We start from the raw sequence: 22,727 nt of genomic DNA, 5'->3' as shown, positions 1-22,727 counted from the left end.
CTGCTGGCAGCCTCCTGATATCTGGCTGTGGCTCAACCCACCTGGCTACAATTTACTTCTCAGCTCTCAAGCCTGGCTTTCCGCCCTCATCCCCCAGATTATCCCAGGAGAAAGATCATTTACATGAGGCACCCTCTGCAAACAGCTCCTCTGACCCCTTCGTGGTCGCTGCCTCCAGTGCTCCGAGGAGGTGGCCAGCACCTCCAGAGAGCTCTGCCCCCAGCCGTGGCCACACTTGTGACTGAGCCTCTCACTCGATGGGTAGCAGGGGAGAGACCGCGAGGGCCCAGGCTACTCCTCAGGGCTCCGTCCTGACGCACCATTGGGAAGACACCGCTTTGAGGGGGGGTAGTCACATTTCTCACTGTCTCCTGCCATAGCTGGAAAGCCAGCTCCCAGGGGACTCCCGACGGGCGGTGCTTGGGGAAGGGTGACTTCCTATGAATCCCAGGGGCATTTCTCCCCATGTCCACGCTGTTCAAGAGCTGCAGCTTGACTCCTGGAGTCTATTCCATGGGCTTGGGCAGGCCTTTGCAGGGTTCCTCAGCAGCCAGCAGAGAAATCACAGGGCTGGAGCTAAGACTGGGAGGAAGGAAGCGTCAGCTGCGGCCCTCTGGCGATAACAAGCTACAGCTCTGTGGTGCAGGAAAGGAGCATGCTGCATCTGAAGTTGCAGCAGACCTCATGTTTAAATCTCACCTTCCCGGAAGAACATTGCAAGTAGTGAGGTGTAATCAGCCTCTAGTTCCTCTCAAAACCCTGCAAAGTTTCTAGTCCTAGGCATGGGAACTAAGGGGTGCAGGGGGTGCTGCAGGACCCTCAGACTCCTGCCCTAACAGCCAGGGTCCCACATCACACGCTCTGCACCCCAAGGTTCCCACTGCTGCCCTGATCTCAGGTGGGGAAGGTGGAGAGAGGACAGGCATAAGTGGGAGAAGTGTCAGCACCCCGCCCCCACTTAAAAATGTGGGCATACCACTGTTTCTGCCATATCAGGGACAGCCCATCAGGGCCGAAGTAGGCCAACGGCGGGGAGGTTACACCACAACCCAGCAGCAAGAATGAGGCCCCTGTGGCTTTCTATTTACTACTCCTGAACCAAACTTCCTCTAAGAACTCCGGAGACGCCAGCCCCACGCCAGGCAGGAATGCATGTTCTGCCAGGTTCTGAGGGACATGTATAGGGGCAGGCTTGCTGAAAGACCGGGAAGGACAAACTGCTTAAGTAGCCAGTGGGGCAATTCTGCATCCCCATTCATTCCTAGTCAGAATGAGAGATTAGAGAAATGAATAAGAGTGAATGTCTTCTGACAGTTAGAACCGGGGGTGGGGGGGAAGCTGGATTTCTGACTTGTCCACTGTTGTGCTCTGAGGCATGAGCCAAGTTACTTTACTGCATTGTGCCTCGGTTTCCCCATCTGTAAAAACAATTGTCAAACAATCTGCAACTTTCTTATTAAAAGTGCTAGGTAAGTGCAACGTGTTAGTAAAAAGGAGCAGACAGGGAACTGGCTGAACACGAGTCAAGAAAGGAGCAAGAAACCAAGAGGGGAGATAGAAAAAGAAAGGCAGAAAGCATGTAACACAGCACAAAAGGGAGAGATTTGGGGTAAGACGGGGCACACAAAAGCTTGGGAGAGGCCCATGGCTTGAAGCCTGGCTCACTAAAAATAAGACCTTCTTACTGAGAAATGCTGCCCCTTGCAGCATTAATTCAGCATTGTTCTGTCTTTCACTGTGACATCCTTTAAATCAGTGGGTTTTAAATGCCACCAAACAAGGGTGGAAGCATTTAACGCCTGCTCACTTTGCACACGTGCAAATAGCAGCACTGGTTGCCTTGCAATAGTGAATCTGTATGTATTCACACTCAGATCTCTTGACTGTTCTTTTTTCTCCTGGGAACTCTGCCGAGCCAGCAGTGCCTTGGGTGGGTGTGAGCTGGAGCAGAGCGTGGCTCATGCACTGTCAGCAGTTCTGATTGCTGGATCAGAGTGAGAAAGAAAGAGTCCAGCCTGTCTCTCAGAATTTACAGGGCTGGCTGGTAGGAAACAAACAGCATTTTTCCTTGTAAGCCAAGCGGTTTTGATCTGGAGTCCCAGAGACAATTTGGAGGCTTCTGATCAGAGCTGTGAGAAATCTTCCTTTCATACTACCTTTTTTCAGCCAAAATAGCAGCTATTGTGACACTTCGATATGTCATAGCTTTGTGTCAGTTTTACTGAATTATTCATTTGGACAACAAAACAAAACAAAAATCAAAAGGTTTTCAAAATGATCCACTTGGATGAGTTTGGTTTTTAACCCACTTTTTTTGCTTGAACTTTGCTCAAGAACGTAACAATGGCCATATTGAGTCAGACCCTCTAGCCCAGTATCCTGTCTTCCAACAGCAGTCAATGCCAGGTGCCCGAGAGGGAAAGAAGAGAACAAGGAATCAAATGATCCACCCTGTCGCCTATTCCTATAACCATCCAAGAACATTAAACAATGGGCAAAAATCAAAATGAAACATTTTTCTTACAACAAAATGCTGCGCTAGTCCTGAAATTAATTTTTCCTTAGACTTTTCCAAATTGTCAAAAAAAAAAAAAAACCCGACGAATCTGTTATTTATCCAGCTGTGTTCCTGATGCCCCTTTAACAATGTCACTTTTCAGCATGTAACCTCACTTTAGCTTAGGCCTAGCCCCAGTGAGCAGGGCTTTTTATTTGCATTTTTTTGTGTGTCTGGAGGTGTTAATATCACATACGTTGAGAAATCCATCATAGCCCGCCAAGCAGAGAAACCAAACTCCCTTTCCACCCCATGAATTTTAAACCACTTATTTACAGGGTGGGTAAACCAAGGAGGCTGTGCATACATTCAGCAGAAGATCCCAGTTTCTCATGAACACAATAAACTCAGAGGTATTTAAGGGGGACCAGGTTTCAAAGGATTGTCACCCATAATTCATGATGCATTTGCCACAGAGTCCAGCTCTCAGCCTATTGAGGTATTCTGGGAACGGGCCCCTTTCTTATCAACAGACGTGTCAGTGTGCATGGTTAACATGCATACTGGTTTTACCAAGTCAGCCTCAGGGGCTTTCACCCTGTGCAAATGTAACTGTCCACAGGGGGATTTGAACCAGAGACCTCTGGAGCTTAGTACATGAGCCTTAAAGGCCAGCTGGGGCTGCAGAGGAGACTCCTTCTTTCTTACTGTGAGTGGTCTAGATGCCGTTCTACGGGACAGCAAACCACATCTGTTACACAAAGGAACCACAAAGTCCAGGCTGGTCAGGTGAAGCTCCCACCTGAAAACCACCTCGGGGCTGTCCCACGCTTATGTGCCTCTCTCTGCACGCTGCAGGATGAAGCACGCGATGCAGATGCGCAGACAGTGGGAAAGACATGGGCGGGAGGAAGGGCTGGCAAGGGAGGGGAGAGTGTGGTATGTGCTCCATTCCCACTCCTCTCTCGTCTGTCCGTCTGTCGGACAAAAGCCTGCACTGTGCTACTGACAGCAGGCTCCAGTTCAGCTGGAGAAATCTGTTCCCCATTAGTGTCTCTGGCAGAGCTCGTCACCAGAGCTGGCACTCTGGCCGGCCGAGGGGGAAGCTCGGGAGCTGCCAGCAAATGCTAGTTAGCACCACACGTGAGACCGGGGGTAGGTGGTGGGAGGCAAATGGCTCTGTTCTACCTCCTGCCTTGCCAAGGATGCAGAGTTTTGGGGCTAAGGGCCCAATGCTGGGTCCAATGGCTGGGCTCTCATTTACATCAGCAGGTGCTGGAGGAACAAGCCTGAGGAATAAGAACTGCCTTGGGCTTTCGAGTGCATTCCCACCTCGCCCCGACTAGGCTCTGTTCAACCACAGACTGCACCCAGCTTCCGGCTGCTCCACCAGAGATGGGGCTGGGTTGGGTTGCAGGCCAAGCCTGGCTGTGCACTCACTGGGCTCGTACAGCCATTCTGCTTAGACTGCAAAGCCCACCGTGGCCAGAGGGCATCTTTACATTGGCTACCCTGGGCTTTGGATCAGGCCCACAGAATGCTTGTCACCTTTGGTGTTGTGGGGCTTGGGTTCCCCTAATGCAGCATGGGTCATCCTTCAAAAGAAGTTGTTCTGTAAAACCTTATCCTTGGAGGGCAAGCAGCCCAGAGCACAAAGCCAGCGTACATCATGCTGGCCAACTGACCCATTTGGCTTAGGCTCCTCTACCCCACCTTTTAGATGACCTTAAAGCTGGAGCACCCTGCGGCTTAGTACATTGCCCTGTGTGCAGAGATCTCCAAGGAACATCCAGGCAGGGAAGTGTGACGGATTCAGCAGGGCAAACGCTCCCCTGCAGAATGATGCGATTGCTCTACCAAGATTCTGAGGACTGCTGGAGGGACTGTTTTCCAGCATGCTTGTGATCTTCTTCCTCAGCCCTTCTCACAAGAATTCAGGCTGTTAACCCAATGCAGTGTTGCCAACTTTGGCCATTTCACAGCCAGCTTTCAAATTTTTTGCAGTCAAGCTCCAGATCCTGGAAGCCTGTGATGTGGGGAGAAATCCAGCTTGGAAAACTTTAAAAGAAACTTTCTAGGGCTTGTGGTGGCAGAGAAAAGCTGCAGAATGGGCACCCTAAAGGGTCAACCCCTAGAAGGAAGTTTTTGAGCTCATCTCATGAGTTTTGGAGGCTGGCTCATGCTTTCTGAACGCTCAGCGTTGCCAACCCTGTTAATCTCTTGTCTCTCCAAGTTCCCTTTGCAGCTGTTTTAATTGCAGCCGCTGTTCTTGGCTTTCCCCTCCTTCAGGGAAAAAAAACCCCAGCACTGTTGTGTGGCATCTCTGCATAGGGCAGCTGTTGTATTCCAAACACCAGGGCGGGTGAAGCAGCAGTGGCATTGAGTTTGCAGAGCAGATTGCAGGGGTGGGAAGCATTGTGGAAAGGGCTGGTTAATGCTGGGCAGCAGTAAAACCGGCACACCTTTCTGGGAGGCAGCCTCCTAACCCTAATGAAGGCAGATCCAATGGGACAACCCCTGGAAGTGGCTAGCTAGAAACATGGGGAGAAACCCTGCAAGATATCTAAGCAGGCATCCTGTCGAGGTGGGGGACAAATACCAGCAGTTCTATCCCCTGGATATTTAGGAGTCTCCTGAAGCATCAGCGCTGTGTCAGGATACTCCTCTCTGTCGGAAGGCTGGGTGCACAAACACCAGCGTCCTGGAAGAATCGAACATGACCAGCATTGAAGCCATTATCATTCACCAACAACTTCGTTGGACTGGTCACATGGTTCAGATGTCTGATGAGCACCTCCCAAAACAGGTTCTGGTTTCCGAGTTGGAGGAAGGCTGGAGGAATATTGGGGGCCAGAGGAAGCAATATAAGGACATGCTGAAGGCATGAACAATTGTAGTACTGTAGCATCAGTGTCAACACGTGGGAGAACCTTGCCCAAGACTGTCCCCAGCAAAGAGCGGCACTCTGTGAGGGGGTGGCACAAGTTGAGAGGGCCCACTGCCGCGCAGACAAGGAGAGGTGGAGAAGACGAAAAGAGCATCAAAAACTGCCCTGCACCCCTCCAATAGCTACCAACACCTGCCCCTTCTGTGATAAGACCTGCAGGTCCAGAATTGGGCTGTCAGCCATCAAGGGACTCACCAATAGGCAGGTGACATGAAGACGTCCTACTTGTTATCGAGTGACCGCCAAGAGGTTCCCTGGAGGATCTCCCGTTAAAACCTAAGCTTGAGACCCAGAGGGATAAATCCCACCTGGCTTCTCTGGGACAGCAAGCACTCCAGGCTGCTCAAGCCCCACTTGCTCTCTGACCCCATCCTAAGCATGGACAGAGCCACTGCTCAAAGGCACTGGGGAGAGAAGTGGGAGGGAAGGGGTAAAGTCATCCTGGGGGCCGTTGGTTCCCCCGATGCCACCTTAGGCCAAGCACACGACACAGCAGCCTTTGGGGTGAGAAACGTAGGAAGGTCTTTATTTACAGCATTAAACCAGACAAACGGTGCTAGCCCCCCAGCCTGGCAGGGTGCGTCTCCTCCCTGCCCCGCAGTCATGGAGCTCCAAGCAGGATGGGGCAGGTGCAGAGAGAGCCAGAGGTCCCTGCTTGTGCCCCAGGCCCCCTGTGGCCTTCCCAGAAAGTGCAGCGTCCAACAGCTGACCCCGAAAACGCTGTCCATCCTGTCAGTGGGAGAAAAGGCATTTCACAGCAGGGGGGTCTGGAATCTCCTCTCCCCAAAAGCATACGGGGAGGCTCTTCAGGGCGTTCCTTGTCAGCCACTGCGGGGAAGTTAAGGAAAAGGCTCCATGCAAGAATGGGTGTGTGTTCACGAGCATGTGCTCGCACACCTGCAAGAGCCTCAGGGCAGCAGCTGGCTGTGTTTACTGCACTTGCCTGTCTTCCTCAGCACTGAGGAGTGGGGGGATGGGAGGGAGAACACTTTTAATGGCAAAGGGAGGCCGAGGTATTCAAGCTCTAGCTTCCGACCTCCTTCCCCAGCTCCCCCAGAAGCTCACAGCGCCCTGCTACCCAGCACCAGGCTGGGATGGGGGACAGGGGTGAGGCTGGTGCGTCCATCCTGGGCCTGTTCAGGCTGCATCACTTACACGCTCTTAGGCCGCATGGTCTGAGGGCGTGAGGTCAGACAAACCTGTGGGACCTCTGCACAAGCAGGTCTTTGTACCGTGGGTGCCGGCAGGCTGGCTCCAACCCCCCCCGCCGGCTCACAATGTCTTACTGCTGACTGGGGGCTGTTGGCCTGCTGCAAGTTGCAAATGAGCAGGCCCTGCTATGCCCAGAACACCAGCGAGTGGGCACCGAGCCCTGGCTGTAGTTGCGAATGAGCAGCACGGATGCTCCTGTGGTAGCTGCCAATTAACTGGCACCACCGTACCTGGGACAACCTCCTTTGCCAGCCCAGGGGCACTCGTGCCATCATACCCCTCCAGCAGTCAGCCGGCAGGGCTTGGGGATGGCCAGCCGGTGGGATTGGGACCCTTCACTGGTTCCTCGGACAGCAGGTGTGAGTCTGCTCATTAGCCCAATGAGGCAGCTCAGGGTTTCGGCACGACCGCCCGGCGCGACGTCAGGCTCATGCTCCTGCTCTCGGCTCAGGTGGCAGGAAGCAGCCGCGCCGATGTCTCCTCCCTCTGCGAACCTCATGGCGTCACCCAGCCCTGACGGCTCGACAGCACTGGGGGAGGTGGCGAGAGAGTGGGTGATCTCCTGGAGTCTCATGAATCTTCCGCAGTCCCGTGGCTCTAAGGAGGGGATTCCCATTCCCAAGTGCTTCCCAGCCTCAGGCTACTCGCTCCAAGGGGATCTCTGACAAAGTTCCCTCTAATTTTTGCCACCATTGTGCAGAATAAACTTTGTTTGGTGCACCAAGGGATGTGCACCACCAATAGAAACACCCGCTGCTGATTGCTAATCATCTGGGCAGCATTTGACCCTCCTCAGGGTGGCCGCCCATGCGCTTATCGTACCAGGAACATTGGTCTCTGATCTCCCTCACTCTGGAATCTCCATCTCCCCTGTGGCCTTCACAAATGTTGGCTCAGGAAACCTGCAGGATCCTCCGAACACAGGACGTGGGACAGGCCGGCGTGTCTGTGAGAAGAATGATCATCCGAGGCCTGGTGGGGATGGGGAGAATCCCCCTAATCCCCGGCTCTGCCTCACTCCCCACACTGTCCCCTCGAGTTGAGGCCCTTCGGCTCCCTTCAGGAGGAGAAGCACAGGCCACAGCACTCCATGCAGATCTCCAGGCAGTCCGCTGACTCGCAGCAGGCGTCCACGATGCCGCAGTCCATGTCGCAGGGGAGGTCGCAGTCGGCACACTCGCCAGAGCCGCAGCAGCAGCAGCAGATGCAGGAGTCCTCAGAGCTGCAGGAGCCGCAGGTGGCGCAGTCCAGCACGATGTTGCAGAGGGTCAGGAACTCACAGAAGAGGCAGGAGAGGATGCAGTGGACGCAGCAGTCTGAGAAGGAGAGGGGCAAGAGCCGGGGCAGCAGACAGAAACGAAGGACACGGTTAATCATGGACACTGGGCCCAGGCCTGGCATGGCCTGATGGTAACATTCCTAACAAGTATTTTGGGGGTCCCATTTAACCCCCGAGCTCCCAGCTGCCATCAAGAACACCACACACATCTCTCAGGACAGAGACTGGAGACCAGCTCCAGGTGATTGGTCACTGGCCCTTTGGCTCCTGCAGACACAGAGGCAGGGGTGGGGCTTTGAATGGCGCTGTAGGGCCAACCAGGATTACCTGGGGAGCTCAGAGACAGGGGCTCCTCTTGGGGGGCTGGCTACTGCTGCTGATTTGGGGTGGGAGGTGCCTGGGTGCTACAGTAATGGTCAGCAGCATAAAACCCTCAGACAGACTGAAACCTGAAGTCAACCAAGGCATCTCCAAAGGTCACCAAGGAGACGCTGACAGAACTTGAACAGAATGGGCTGTTTCTTTTGCAACAGGCCAGGCAGGGACAGAGAAGCAGGTGTCCCAGTATCCATGAGGCAGGCGGAAGGCTTAGCTCTCCCTTCGGATTGGTTGACACAGCAAGGTTATTTCAAAATAGCTATCCCAGTGTCCGCATGACACGACCGCTACTTTGAAATAGCTTCACAATGGTGGTTGACCTCTTTTGAAATTGGTAAAGCTCATTTCATGAGCCATAGTGCCTATTTTGAAAGAGCTATTTAGAAATAGGGGCTGTGTAGACAGGGAATGGTGCCTATTCTGAAATAAGTCACAGAGGCTACGTCTACACGTGAAGCCTACATCGAAATAGCTTATTTTGATGTAGCAACATCGAAATAGGCTATTTCGATGAATAACGTCTACACGTCCTCCAGGGCTGGCAACGTCGATGTTCAACTTCGACGTTGCGCGGCACCACATCGAAATAGGCGCTGCAAGGGAACGTCTACATGCCAAAGTAGCACACATCGAAATAAGGGTGCCAGGCACAGCTGCAGACAGGGTCACAGGGCGGACTCAACAGCAAGCCGCTCCCTTAAAGGGCCCCTCCCAGACACAGTTGCACTAAACAACACAAAATACACAGAGCTGACAACTGGTTGCAGACCCTGTGCCTGCAGCATGGATCCCCAGCTGCTGCAGCAGCAGCCAGAAGCCCTGGGCTAAGGGCTGCTGCCCACGGTGACCATAGAGCCCCACAGGGGCTCGAGAGAGAGCGTCTCTCAACCCCTCAGCTGATGGTCGCCATGGCGGACCCCGCTATTTTGAAGTTGCGGGACGCGCAACGACTACACGGTCCCTACTTCGACATTGAACGTCGAAGTAGGGCGCTATTCCTATCCCCTCATGGGGTTAGCGACTTTGACGTCTCGCCGCCTAATGTCGAAGTTAACTTCGAAATAGCGCCCGACGCGTGTAGCCTTGACGGGCGCTATTTCGAAGTTAGTGCCACTACTTCGAAGTAGCGTGCACGTGTAGACACGGCTAGAGTGTCCAATGGCTCTCCTTCGAAATAGGCTCTATGTGTGTAGATGCTGCATTTTGCAATAGCTACGGGCTCTTTCAACATGCATTTTCATGTGCAGCCACGTTACTTCAAAATAAGCCCCTCTGGAATAGGGCTGCTCTGCAGATGTACCCTTAGTGAATGGGGTTACTGGGGAGCTGAGAAGGATGTCACTGGAGAGGATCCAGACCTACACCAGGTTCATAGGATTAGGGTGCAGGGGATCCCAGAACTGACAGGACCAGTCCCAGGCTCCTGCAGATAGGGCAGAGGGCCTGGAGCAGGAGGCCAACCCAGAGCAAATAGACAATGGGGAGGAATCGGACCAGGATCCATGCAACTCCCTGGCTTGCCCAGCAGCCCGGGGCAGCCTGCACAAAGCAGTAACCCTGGGTTCCCATCGCTCTCGCGATCGTTGTAGGTCTGGTTCCCATTAGTGAAGGATTTGGGGTGCTGAGGGGAGGGGAGGGTGGAACAGGGACGCTCGATACCTTCTTGCGCCTCCACTGGGATCTGCGAGGAGGCAGATTTGGAACTGCCTTTGCTCTTCTTGCTGCCCTGGCTGTTGATGGAGTAGTGTGACTGCAGCTTGCGGTGAGGCTTCTGCGAGCCAAGGGCACCGTTGCCTGCTCCTCGGCTGGTGCCGCCTGGGTCCGGGACACGCCCGGCACCATTCTGCAGCAGAGGGGTGCAGTCCATGGAGCTGGATAGCTGGAGAGCCCTCAGGGTTGTTCGGCCCTGGGGCTGGCCTGTGGGTAAGGGGGAGCAGTGTGTTAGAGAGCACCGCGCCCAGTGGAGCTTCTGGCCCTGCAGAGAAAAGACTGGTCCAGGCTCTAATGATATCAACACAGGCTTGCTGAGCTTTCTATGCCCCTTCCTAACACACAGAAGAAAACACAATAACAAAGCCCAGGGAGAACAATGCAACGCCCAACTGGTCTCTGTGTGAGACACTTCTCCCAGGGGATTAAAAAGGATGACTAACATTGGAACAGGTGCACCTTACAACAAGCGCACCTACACTAATGGCCTGATTTGCAAAGGGGCTGAGGTCCCACAGCTCTCATTCATGTTCAGTAAGGTGGGAGCTTTTCCAGGGTGTCTAACGTTTAGGAACCCCAGAGGAACATTTTGACCGGTGTGAACAGGATTCACGCATAACCCTCTCCTGGCCATGGGCCATCAACAAAGTTTGTTTCCACAACTCTGACCGCTACAGCCCAGCACAGCCCTTTGCCCCTTTAAATTAGGGAGCTGTTCCCTGCAATTGCAGCAGTATTAGGTTGCTAGTCTCTAGTAACCCAATAGCGAATGTGACACAACTTTTGCCAGTGCATTAGACATGTGGCAAGCTCTGTGGAGATGGGAACTCAGTGAAAGGTGGCATTTAAAAGCAGAAGTACCAATTGCCCAAGTTTATTTCTGTTTAGTTTAAATCAATTAGGAACAGGTTTGAGCTACTTTGTACTAAACTGCCCAGAGCCAAATATTAGCAGTTAGTGCAGGTTGAAAATCTTGAATTAAGCTGGTACACTTCTGCACGTCGCTATAGCCCAGCCCTGTGTACTCATGGTCAGGCCAGAGGAGGTGGTAGGAGAAGGAAAAAGGCACCAAAGGCTTTGTGCTTGACAGTCACAACAAGGTTTGCCTATTTCCTGGCAAACAAGGACAGCAAACGCTGTAAATGAGGTGACTCCCCTGGTTTCTTTTGCACTGAACTGTAGCTGGTGGGACCTAAGTTCTACGGGTGGAGGAATGGTCAGGAGAACGTTCCTTGATAATTGTGTGCAGATGGGCCCTCTATCCAGCAAAGACATGGTTAAGTGGAAAGCACGGTTCAGCTGGGCTCCTTTAAGGCTGTGAACATCTGGGGGAATTTTTACAAAGAGAACATTCTACGGCCCTGGTCCAGTGAAACCATCTGAGAACATTTTGCTTGAGCTACAGAGACATGGGAGCGCCTTGAAGCCATTTGTTGCTCTTCCTGGAAACAGTGTTGCCTCTAATTTTTCCATCCATGTACAGAATAAATTTTATTATGTGCACCAAGGCCTGTGTTGATGTGCACCACCAGTAAGAACACAAGCTGCCGGTGGTGGGTGCTCTGCTAATTAGCTGGGCAGCATTTCAGTCTCTCTTGGGCAGCCACACAACCACTCAGAGGAAGCTCTGCTTGGAAGGGATCTGAGGCAGCCACTTTTGGTGGGCTTACAGGCCTTTCATAGGATCACAGGAACGTAGGGCGGGACTGGATCCTGAGAAGTCACCAAATCCCACCACCCCCTGCTTGATCGGGACCAAGTAAATCTAGACCATCCCTGCCAGGTGTCCATCCAACCTGTTCTTAAAAACCTCCAGTAACAGAGATTCCATAAGCTCCCTTAGAATCCTATTCCAGAGCTTAATTACCCTTCGAGTTGGAGGTTTTCCCTAACATCTAATATAAATCTTCCCTGCTGCTGATTAGGCCCATTACTTCTTGTCCTATCTTTGGTGGACACGGTGAACAATTTGTCATTCTCCTCTTTGTAACAGCCCTTAAGGTACTGGAAGGCTGTGGTAAGGTTCCCCCTCTGTCTGCTTTTCTCAAGATGAAATGTGCCCCATTTTATTAAGCATGCCTCACAGGTCACGTTTTCTAAACTTCTGAGCACTCGTTTGGACTCTCTCCAATTTAGCCACATATTTCCTAACATTTGGCACCCAGAACTGGACAAAAGCACTCCAGCTGAGGCCTCAACAGTGCCAAATAGAGCAGGCCTAACCCGCCTCTCCCAGTGCCTTAAACACAACATTCCTACTAATACGCTCTAGAATGGTACCAGCTTTTTCCACAACTGCATCACACTGTTGACTCATACTCAATCTGTGACCCACTATCAAGCCCAGATCCTTTGCAACCATACTGCCCCCAGCCTGCTCTATGCCATTTTGTAGTTGAGCATTTGATTTTTCCTTTCTAAACAAAATACTTGGCAGCCACGTTCCCTCCATTTCCATCTATGTGCAGAATAAATTTAGTTATGTGCACCGAGGCATGTGCAGAAGTGTACCACCCACAGAAACACATGCTGCCAGCTGTGGGCGCTCTGCTGGGTGGCCACCAAGTGCTCAGCTTACAGGGAACGCTGCTTGGCAGCAGTTCTCATGGAATGGTGTCTTGCTGATTTCCGGCCAATGCTCCAAGACATCAAGGTCATTTTGAAGTCTAATGCTGTCCTCCCAACAGCCTGCACTTCCTCCCAGCTTGAGGTCATCCACAGATTTTAGAAGCATGCTCTTCATGTTATTATCCAAGTCATTGATGGAAACACTGACCAAGGTCTTCCAGACCCAGGACCAACCCATGGGACTTCATTAAATACTCCCTCCCACTCTGACAGTGAACCATTGATAGCTACACTGTGAGTATGGTCTTTTAACCAGTCGCATTCTTGCCTTAGAGCAATTTCTTCTAGTTTGCTTATGAAAAGATCTCACAAAACCATGGCAAAAGTCTTACTAATTCATCCCTATTGCTTCCTCCCACTCACCAGGCCCTTAACCAGTGTTCCTTGTAAGTTGAGCGCTTGGGCAGTCATCCAGGAGAGATTCAGGTGCTGCCCAGCTGATTAGCAAAGTGCTCACAGCCAGCAGCATGTGTTTCTTTTGGAGGGTGCACATCTCCACATGCCTTGGTGCACATAAATTTATTCTGCCCATGGATGGAAAAAATTAGAGAACACCTGCCCCTCTCCCTTTCAAAAGCTTGCTTTGACATGATAGGTCCTTGACAAATCCATGCTGGACACATGAGGGTCCTAGAAACTAGATCCTCTGCTGGCATCAGCCCTCTGCTTATCTGATTGATACACCAGGGCAGGGAAAAGGAGGGCACAAAGACTTGGGCTGGAGGGAGAAATGCAGAAAATGATGACACAGTGGAGCCAGGGGCACAGCTGAAAGAGAAGGGAGAGAAAATAAAGGGACGAGGAAGTGGACTCCTGGAGTGGAAGAATGGCCCAGTGGTTAGACTGCTGACTGGGGATATAGGAGACCTGGGTGTCCCACCTTGCTCTCCATGACCTCAGGCAAGTCTCGTAGTGTTGCTGCTCTGGTGATAACCTGGCCATTTCTTGGGGCAGTTGTGTGGATAAATATATCCACTATTGCAGTGCACCCAGTTGCTATGGTGATGGGGTCCTAGAAGCCATTCCTGACAATGGGAAGGGACAGACGAGAGTCCAGAAGGCAGGTTTTTAAGACAGCTCAACACCAAGGAGGCTGAGCGTGTCTGGTCCGTACAGAGGATAAAAGCCTACTACTGCTACCAAATAAGGAAGTCACTCCTTTCTTAGAGGTGCTGTCCACCCTTGTTTAATTCTATTGGTAGCAGTAACATGGTTGGGCCCTGGGTTCCTAGCACTGTGTTGACGCCACCTGCTCTGAGAGGGTCTAAAGCACACTCTGGGTACAGTCTCATCTGGACAGAATGACACTGGCATGACATTTCCCAAAGACAGCTGGCACAAGCACAGACCAGGATGTTCAGCTGTGGGGCCACAATTCCTCCCAGGAGTTATGAGCTCCCATTGGAAAGCCTGGGGCAGATGCCATCTTCCTCCTCCTGAAAGGGCTGAAAGTCAGAGGGGAGCTTGAGAGGCAATACCCTGTAGGAACCAGGCTATGGATTTCTACCAACAAATCAGTGCCATAATTACAGGGATCCACAACCTCTGCTTGGCTGACAAAGGGAAGGGAAAGAAACATCTGCTTGAGCTGCAAACTCTCTCTTGTCCTCACGTTCTGCAGAACCAAGGCAGGCTTGTGAATCTCCCTGGCTGAGGCTCTGCACTTTGTCCTGGCTGAACAAGGCTCTTGGGGCTGGAGACTACTTTAATGCTGCCTTCCCCCCCAGACATGGTTAGTCACCTGCCCATCGACCCCAGACAAGACCAGCAATCCAGCTCAGGAATGGTTAAACATCCATCTCAGCCGCCCGCAACATAACCAAATAAATAACACTGCCTGCTGTGGTCTGCGCCAAACTTTAAATTTCTCTCTCTCCTCAGTAAACAAGTGATGATTCAGCAGAAAGGCTTGAGGGCGAAAGCACCTAAAGGCAAGCTGGGGAACAGTAGCTGCTTTCTGCTGGGGAGTCAGCGGGACAGGGCCGGACTGCATGGAGCAAACCCTCTGAGCACAAGGTGCTTCTGTCTTGCGCTGGCCGTAGTGCCAGGCAGCTTGCAGGCAAAGCTAAAATCGGTGGAGGTAAGAAAAGAGCACTGTGTTGTCCTAGCCTGGGTGTCGTAGCAAGGCTGAGAGGGAAGCGTTGTGATCTGTATGGATGCTGTCCCCCCAACGCCCGCAGGTGTGTAAGCGGGGGCTTGGAGAGAGGAGCCCCAGTTGAAGGAAGTGGAGTTGGCAGCGGATGCACTGATGTCTTTCCTTCTCATTCCTGCCAGCTGAGATGGGAAGATGCCCAGCCAGAAAGAAGCATGGCTTGGAAAGCAGGTGTCCCCCAACCCTTGAGACTAGCAGGCAGGTGTCAGGCAGCTGCTAATGCTACGGCTGGTGTCAGAGCACACACTCAGAACACTAGAACTGGAAGGGACCTCAAGAGGCCATCGAGCCCAGTCCCCTGCACTTACCGCAGGATCAAGCACCATCTAGATCATCCCTGACACGTGTTTGTTCTTCCCAGTGCTTAACCTCCCTGGCAGTCAGAAAGTTTTTCCTAATGTCCAACCTAACCCCCACTTGCTGCAATTTAAGCCCTTTGCTTTTTATCCAACTCTCTGAGGTTAAGGAGAATAATTTCTCTCTCTCTCCTCCTTGTGAGAACCTCTTAGGTACCACAGGTTGCGCCTCCTTCGCCCAGCACCCTTGGGACTGGACTGGTCCTGGACAAGGGAATTTGCCAGATGAAGGGAGGTCCGATGAGAGAATTCTGGTTTGGGGAGATTTAACCTGCATTTGAGCATGAAAGAGGCTGAAGTAGTCAAAGTGCATATTATTGTATCCTCTCTGAGCCCTAGTCCCCAGAGCAGGACCTCTTCCCTGGGCAAAGGGGCTGTACACAGAACAAAGCCAACTTCCTAGCATTCTCTGATTAGGATAACTAGCCTTGTGGATAAAAAGGAAGCAGGAGTTGTGATATACCTAGACTATAGTAAAGCATTTGATTCAGTCTTGCTTGACCTTCTTATAAATAAACTAAGGAACTGCCAGGTAGATGGGGCTACTATCAGAGGGGTGCACAACTGGTTGGATAAGCATTCTCAGAGAGTAGTCATCAATGGTTCACAGTCATGTTGGTAGGGCATAACAAGTGAGGTGCCACAGGGATGGGTTTGGGACTGGTTCTGTTCAATATCTTCATCAGTGATTTAGATAATGGCATAGAGAGCACACTTATAAAGTCTGCAGATGATACTAAGCTGGGAGGGGTTGCAACTGCTTCAGAGAACAGGATTAAAATTCAATATGATCTTCACACACTGGAGAAATGGTCTTAGGAAGGAACAATCAGTTTCAAACATCCAAAATGGGAAGTGACTGTCTAGGATGGAGTACTACAGAAAGGGCTCTAGGGGTCATGGTGGACCGCAAGCTAAATAGGAGTTAACAGTGTGACAGTGCTGCAAATAGAGCAAACATAATGCTGGGATGCATCAACAGGAGTGTTATAAGCAAGAAAAGAAATTCTTCTGCTCTGCTCAGACTAGGCCTCAGCTGGAGTATTGGGTCCAGTGCTGGACACCACATTTCAGGAGAGATGTGGAGAAATTGGAGAAGGTCCAGAGAGAAGCAACTAAAATGATTAAAAGCTGAGAAAACATGACCTATGAGGGACAACTGAAAGAACTGGGTTTGTTTAGTTTGGAAAAGAGGAGGCTGAGAGGGGACATGGTAACAGCTTTCAAGTACCTAAAAAGGGTATTTCAAGAATGATGGAGAGCAATTACTCTCTTTAACAACTGAGGATAAGACAAGAAGCAATGGGCTTAAATTGTAGCAAGGCAGGCTTAGGTTGGCCATTAGGAAAAACTTCCTACATGTCAGGGTGGTTAAGCACTGGAATAAATTGCCTAGGGAGGTTGTGGAATCTCCATTATGGGAGATATTTAAGATCAAGTTAGACGAACACCTACTAGGGATGGTCTGGATGGTGCTTGGTCTTGCCTTGAGGGCAGGAGACCAGATTTGATGACCTCTCGAGGTCCCTTCCAGTTCTAGTGTTCTATGATTCTACAGAAGCTGGTGTCCCTGCCCAAGGAGTTTACCATCGAAGCAGCCACTCAAGACCAGTGGCTGCTTTTCAAACTGGCCTCATTGTCTTGGCTTAATCATTCCACAAGTCCTTTCTTTCATGTTTGCACTGCTGCTGATCTGCACAAGATGCCACTGACATACCCTCCCTGCCTAAAGCTCCCAGCTGGCGTGGCTTATGCTGTGTGTCGTCAGGGCAAACCAGATCACTAGCTGCAAGCTGAGGAGAAGTAGGGTGTTGTGGTGAAGGCCCTGGGCTAGATTCAATTCCCATTTCCACCACAGGCTCCTGGTGTCATCTGAGAGCAGTCATTAAAAAGACAACATGGCTGCCCAAGCTGGGGATTCTCAGAACTTCTGATAAGCAGGTCTTTAACTCTCTCCCCTAAGGAGTAAGGGTAACGCCACTTCCTCTCCACCTTCTCTGTTTAGCTCATAAGCTCTTTGGCACATGGACTATCTAGGGTACTGTGTGCCTGCCCAGTGCCTAGTACAATAGAGCACAGAAACACAACCCATCATCATCATAAAATATCCACACAAAGCCTTAGAACTCTAAACTTGCGAAACGCAGCTGGCCCCTGAATGGACTGTAGCGGCAGCAAAAGCTCAAAGCCAACTTCCCCAGCGGAGTTTAAAACCACCGCCGAGAACATGGGCTTGGTCCCGACACAACCTCAACTTAACTACAGCGGCACGAGTGAAATTACTTTGGGGTGAATGCTCCTAATCAGACAATGACAGGAGGGGCCTGCCTGGGCTGATAAGAATTTTGCTCTCAGCTGCACATGACCATTCCCCTAGTTCTCTCAACATGCTTTCTGTGTGGAGGCAGGGCTCATGGCTCTTCCCACCTGCCCCCCAGCACACTGTTCACAGGGGCGATCTGTTAGAGCCGCAGCTGGCCCCCTCGTAAAACGGATAAGACAATGCAACATGGGGGAGGCGGGGTAGATGGGTATACTTCAGGCCTGTCATGAGACCCTTATTTATTTCTGGGCCCAGCCCCTCTCAGGCCCCATTTGGAGTTGAACCCAAGCAGCAGGCCTGTCCAAAGCCAACTGCAGCCCAGAGTCAGAGAATCCAGTTCCAAGCCATGATTGCCCCCTGGTCTGGTTACCACTTTTAGCAGTGCTATAAAATACAGCAAGGCCAAAGTGTGTCTTTGTAACCGGGCTAAACTATTATTTATGTTACAGTAGCGCCTAGGGGGACCTCCGAGTAAAATCCAGACTCCATTGTGGCAGGTGCTGAATGGATGCATAAGATTGAGTTCCTGCCCTGAAGAGTTTAGTCTAAATGGAGACACAGAGGGGAAGTGGGAACTGAACCCATGGCTTTTGAGTTCCTAGCATAGTATTGCATCTGTTAGACCATACAATATGCTAGGCTTCAAAATCCTGCTCAGTCTTGTGTAAGAAAGGCCCCTTGGGCCCATGCGTCTCATGCAGTCTGTGGAGAGAAACTCAGCAGCACAGGTCAGGAATTCCAGATATGCCTCCTCAGCCACTCCCCACAAGTATTCAACAGCCTTTGGTCATTAAATGTTTGTGAAACTGGCAGGGTTTACAAATGCGCCTGGTGTACATGGCTTGGCTTGCTCTGTTTCTTTGCATTCCTTGGCTTAAATTGTTTGTAAATCAAACTCATGTCCTGATTCAGACAAGCATTGAACAGTGGAGAAGCGGGACCAGAATTTTCCCTCCAAGTTAGCAATAATATCTTACAGTAATAGGGCTGTTTTCAACTCAAAGGGTACAAAAACACCTCAAAGGAGAGGAGAGAATGGCTTAATTCTACCCTCAAACATGCAACTGTCTCTGGGGTGGAACACAACACAAATTTAACAGCACAGTGCAACACTACATGGCAGGTGAGTACAGAAGAGGAAGAAGGATCTTGTCTCCATCTGCAAGTTCAAGGAGAATTATAATGCAATGAACCAATTAGCAAAAGTCATCACTGAGGCTATGTCTAGATTGGTGAGAACTGTTGGCAAAATATATGCAAATTGCACAATGTATTTGCATATCTCCTGCCGACAGTTCAGTCAGGAGAGGTTTTCCCAACATTTGGCCTGTTCGCATGGGGACAAATGTTGGGAAAGCCTCCTCTTCTGACACACCCCTTCTTCCTTGTGGAATGAGGGGGGCCGGGATGTGAGCAGGCGGCTTCCAATGTGGCATCTCCTGACACAAGCCTGCAATCCAGACATAGCCTAAAATGCTAACACCCACGGATATTCACCCCCCTCCGGAGTTACCACCGTTACCTCCCAGAATGATGTGGGCATCTCAGACAGCAGAGTGGGGTAACTGCTGGAAAATGGTAGCTTTTTAATGGTAGCTTCTGGTAGAAGAGTTTTCACTGTATTCAATGCCCCCATTGGAAATGCGAAGTGTCTGTTCCAAAGTCAACTCTGACTGTTTGTCACACACTCCAGTGTTACAACCCCTCAAGTAGCACAGCTGGAGAGTGAGAAAGTTGGTGCAGCTGTTGGAAAGAACCAGCTGGGAGACATTCGTCAAAGAAGTGTAGGGGTGGACGGGACCTTGAGAAGGCACCAAGTCCAGCCCCTGTGCCACGGCAGGGCCAAGTCAACCCAGAGCGTCCCTGGTGGTTGTTTGTTCAGTTCTTAAAACCCCCCAACGGGGGATTGCACAGCCTGTTCCAAAGCCGAACCACGCTTCCCTGAGATCTAAGGTGGACCGATAGCATCATTCATGGAGCTCAAGTTTCCTGGGTCTAAGCGAGGAGTTACACTCACAGCTTCGGTTCCATGGTTTGCTTTCTCCACTGTTAGAGTAGATTAGACCAGAGAGGAAGGATGGGTCAGGGTCTGGGCGCTAATCTAGGGATTGATTCCCTGCTCTGTCACAGACTCTCTGTGTGACTTTGGGCAAGTCAGTTAATGTGGGATTTCCAAAGTCCTCGGGGCTAGACACCTAACTCCTATTGAAGGTAAATGGGTCTTAGGTGCCTAACTCACTTAGGAATTGCCTCTATGCCTCAATTCCCCACCGTGTGAAGGATTTACCAGCAATCCCCTGCTCACAGAGAAGCTGGGAGGATCAATACAGTAAAGATTGTGAGAGGCTCAAGCATTATCAGACCTGCTGACCTGGGGGCTGGGGGTGGGGGGCAGCGTGGAGTGGGGCAACTTCCCTGGGGCCTGATGATTCAAAAGGGCCCAGGGTGCCAGCTGCCACTGCTGCTCAGGCAGCAATGGCCAGAGCCCCAGGCGCTGTGCTCTGGGCAGCCTGGGAGAGGCTAGCCCCAGCCTTGCCTCTTTCACCCAAGGCCCTGCCCCTTCTGGGGAATGAAACGGGTCTCTCCCCAAGGGGCCCGGCGAGGCTGTCAGACCCACTTTGTATTATGGCACTGAATGCCAGAAAAGGATCTAAAGCTCATTGTTCTGTCCAGGCCAATACCTGGGAAATCCGAGACTGATTTAACTTCCTTATGATGCCACTACTCAGTGTTGTATTTAGCGGGAAAAATTCCTCCCGATTCCTGCTGCAATTCAATGATGCTCTAAAGCATGCGGCTGGGTTTCTCCCTCTCTCCGCTTGCGTACCTGTAAACTGCCTTATTGTCATTCCTCCACTCCAAAGGGACCCAGCTCTCTTTCCAGGTAGGGTTGAACAACACACGATTGGCCTGTGGAACTCCTGGCCAGAGGATGCTGGGAAGAGCAGGACTTTAATAGGGTTCGAAAAAGAGCTAGATAAATTCAAAGAAGGTTAGATCCATCAATGGCTGCTAGCCAGCATGGGTCGGAATGGTGCCCCTGGCCTCTGCTTGTCAGAGGCCGGAAATAGATGACAGATGGTCTATCACTCAATGATTACCTGTTCTGTTCATTCCCTCTGGGGCACCTGGCTTTGGCCACTGTCGGCAGACAGGACACTGGGCTAGATGGACCTTTGGTCTGACCCAGTCTGGCCATTCTTATGGTTGCGCTGGGGCTCAGGCAGACGCAGCACGTGCAAGACAACCCCAGGCAAAGACAGGAGGGCTGCCAATCTGCTCCCATGCTGGGTACAGCGTGACTGCAGAGTGACTCAGAGGAGGAGAATGTCTGTGGGCAAGCTGCCCGGTTCACAGATGCCTGCAAGGGTTCAGAGCTGCAGCACAGGAAGCATGTGCTCTCCTCGCTTCACGTACTCCTGTCCTGCCAATCCATCAGGACCGAGCCTACTTCACCCTCCTTTCCTTGGCTGCCCTTTGCTCCACCCACTCGCCTGCACCCAGGCGATTCACTCAGTCCCAGCCTCAGCCCCCACCGTCTGTCTTTCCAATGGGAAACCTCAGTAAAGACCCTACTGAAATCTCGAATAAAGGGACGTACCGTTGGGTGCACAAGGGGCAGTCTGAGGGCAAGATCTTGGATCCAGGTTCAGGACTAGGCACGGGGAGAATGTCTCTCATGGTCAGGAATGGGCAGAGACCAGACCGGGGGTGCGCCCTGGTGCACAGCTCTGGCAAGAGCTGGCTGAGTTGCAGCAAACACCAGCAGGGAGCTACTGAAGGAGCTGCAGGGACCTGGACTGCAACAGGACAGTACTTGTAAGAAATTTAATTTACTTTCACCCAGCGGGGTCAACGGGCACTGCAGGCCCAGGGGCAAGGTGGGAGGAGAGCCCATCTCAGCGCCCCACAGAAGGGGAGGGGCCTAAGGCAGTCAGCCCTTAGCGCCACTCTGACTGCTGTGCCCATCCTCTCCCCTCAGCTGCGTGGGGCAGCGTTTCAAAGGGGCCCAGGCAAGGGCCCCATTTCCTCCCCCAGCCGCAGGCCAGGTTTCACGTGCATCCTCTGCTGGTGTTCTCAAGTGACTGGGGGTGGGGAGGTAGAGTTGTTTGCCTGGACCCATCGTGCAATTGTGGAGCTGTCCCTGCAAAAGCAGAGAGAGGGGCTGTGCCTACGCTGCAATCCGAGGCGTGACTGCTCCTTCGCCTCGCCAGCGCAGCTAGCACTGGCAGTGGAGCCCCAGGACTGGGGGCATCAGCCCAGGCCAGCAGTGCGCATACACCCCCAGGAGGACGGGGGTGGGGGGGCACTTGTATCGCACATGTGGGTGGCTAGGCCATCACTGCTCTCTGCAGCTGTGCCTAGAATGGGAACACCTGCCCAAGCTGCAGTGCCGCTCTGATTGCTGTCCCACAGCACAGCCCTAGGCAGACAGAGGTCCAGGAACCCTCCCACTGGGCCGTCCGCCCTTCACACAGCAGGGTTTAGAAATCACAGTGCTAAAAACACCCGCGGTGCTCTCAACCTGCCTTTGCCACAGCTCTCAACATTGCTCCCTCCAGCACAGCTGTACCCCCGTGTGCCAGACAGGGGATCGGTTTGTCCTCCCCCCTCCAGAGCTGCCGGTGTCAGATTGCTTTTAAGGAGATGACCAGTCCCCCACGTGGGAACGGCAGCTCCTCATCCCCACTGTGCCCTTAATTGCATTTGGGGGCAGTCAACCTTCACGTCACCATCCCTGAGGGTTGGTCCCGCCACTTGTTCACTCTCCTTCCCCTCAGGGCCCAAACCCATGACTTGCTTCATTCGCCTGCAGGCCAGGGTGGGAGATACCATCTGGAATGTTAACGTAACTCCCATTCTTTCCCCACCCCCCTGGACCTGATTTGTCTACCCACATTGCCCTTTGGCAGGTCACGTTAACACTCCCAACAAAAACTGCAATTACCCCTCACTGGATGCAACTCCTACTTTCACCACCCCGACTAGTGCCACCTACAATGGGACTGGATAAAAATACAGCTTCCTGCTTTTATTTGGGAATGGGAGTATAATGGAAGAATGGGGATAGGCCGCCTCTGGCTAGTAGGCTCTGAAATTATGTGTATATGCACCATGATAGTTCCTACAAGCCCCAACCTGGGTTTGGGTCCATGGTCCTAGGTGCTGTATGTACTGAAAATGGAAGAAGTCCCCACCCCAAATAACATATGGGTTTCCTTTGAACCCATGAGTGATAGGAGAG

The 22,727-nt window shown here is 51.9% G+C and overlaps 1 protein-coding gene across 2 annotated transcripts in view; it reads right to left on the bottom strand.

Moving 5' to 3' along the window:
- Positions 1-5,967: 5,967 nt before the first annotated feature.
- The window catches only part of MDFI (MyoD family inhibitor), a 43,422-nt gene continuing 26,662 nt past the window's right edge, over positions 5,968-22,727 (bottom strand). For both annotated transcript variants that reach the window (XM_074977571.1, XM_074977572.1), the window contains exons 4-5: positions 9,973-10,230; positions 5,968-7,972 (exon numbers count right to left, since the gene is read on the bottom strand). In XM_074977571.1, coding sequence (XP_074833672.1) covers positions 7,716-7,972; positions 9,973-10,230 — 515 coding nt within the window. In that variant the 3' untranslated portion in view covers positions 5,968-7,715. The remainder of the gene's footprint in view (positions 7,973-9,972; positions 10,231-22,727) is intronic.

This window comes from Carettochelys insculpta, chromosome 26, assembly GCF_033958435.1.
Source record: "Carettochelys insculpta isolate YL-2023 chromosome 26, ASM3395843v1, whole genome shotgun sequence".
In the NCBI taxonomy this organism is placed as follows: domain Eukaryota; kingdom Metazoa; phylum Chordata; order Testudines; family Carettochelyidae; genus Carettochelys; species Carettochelys insculpta.
Note: the sequence above shows the minus strand (reverse complement) of the source record. Positions and strands in the feature narration are given on the sequence as shown.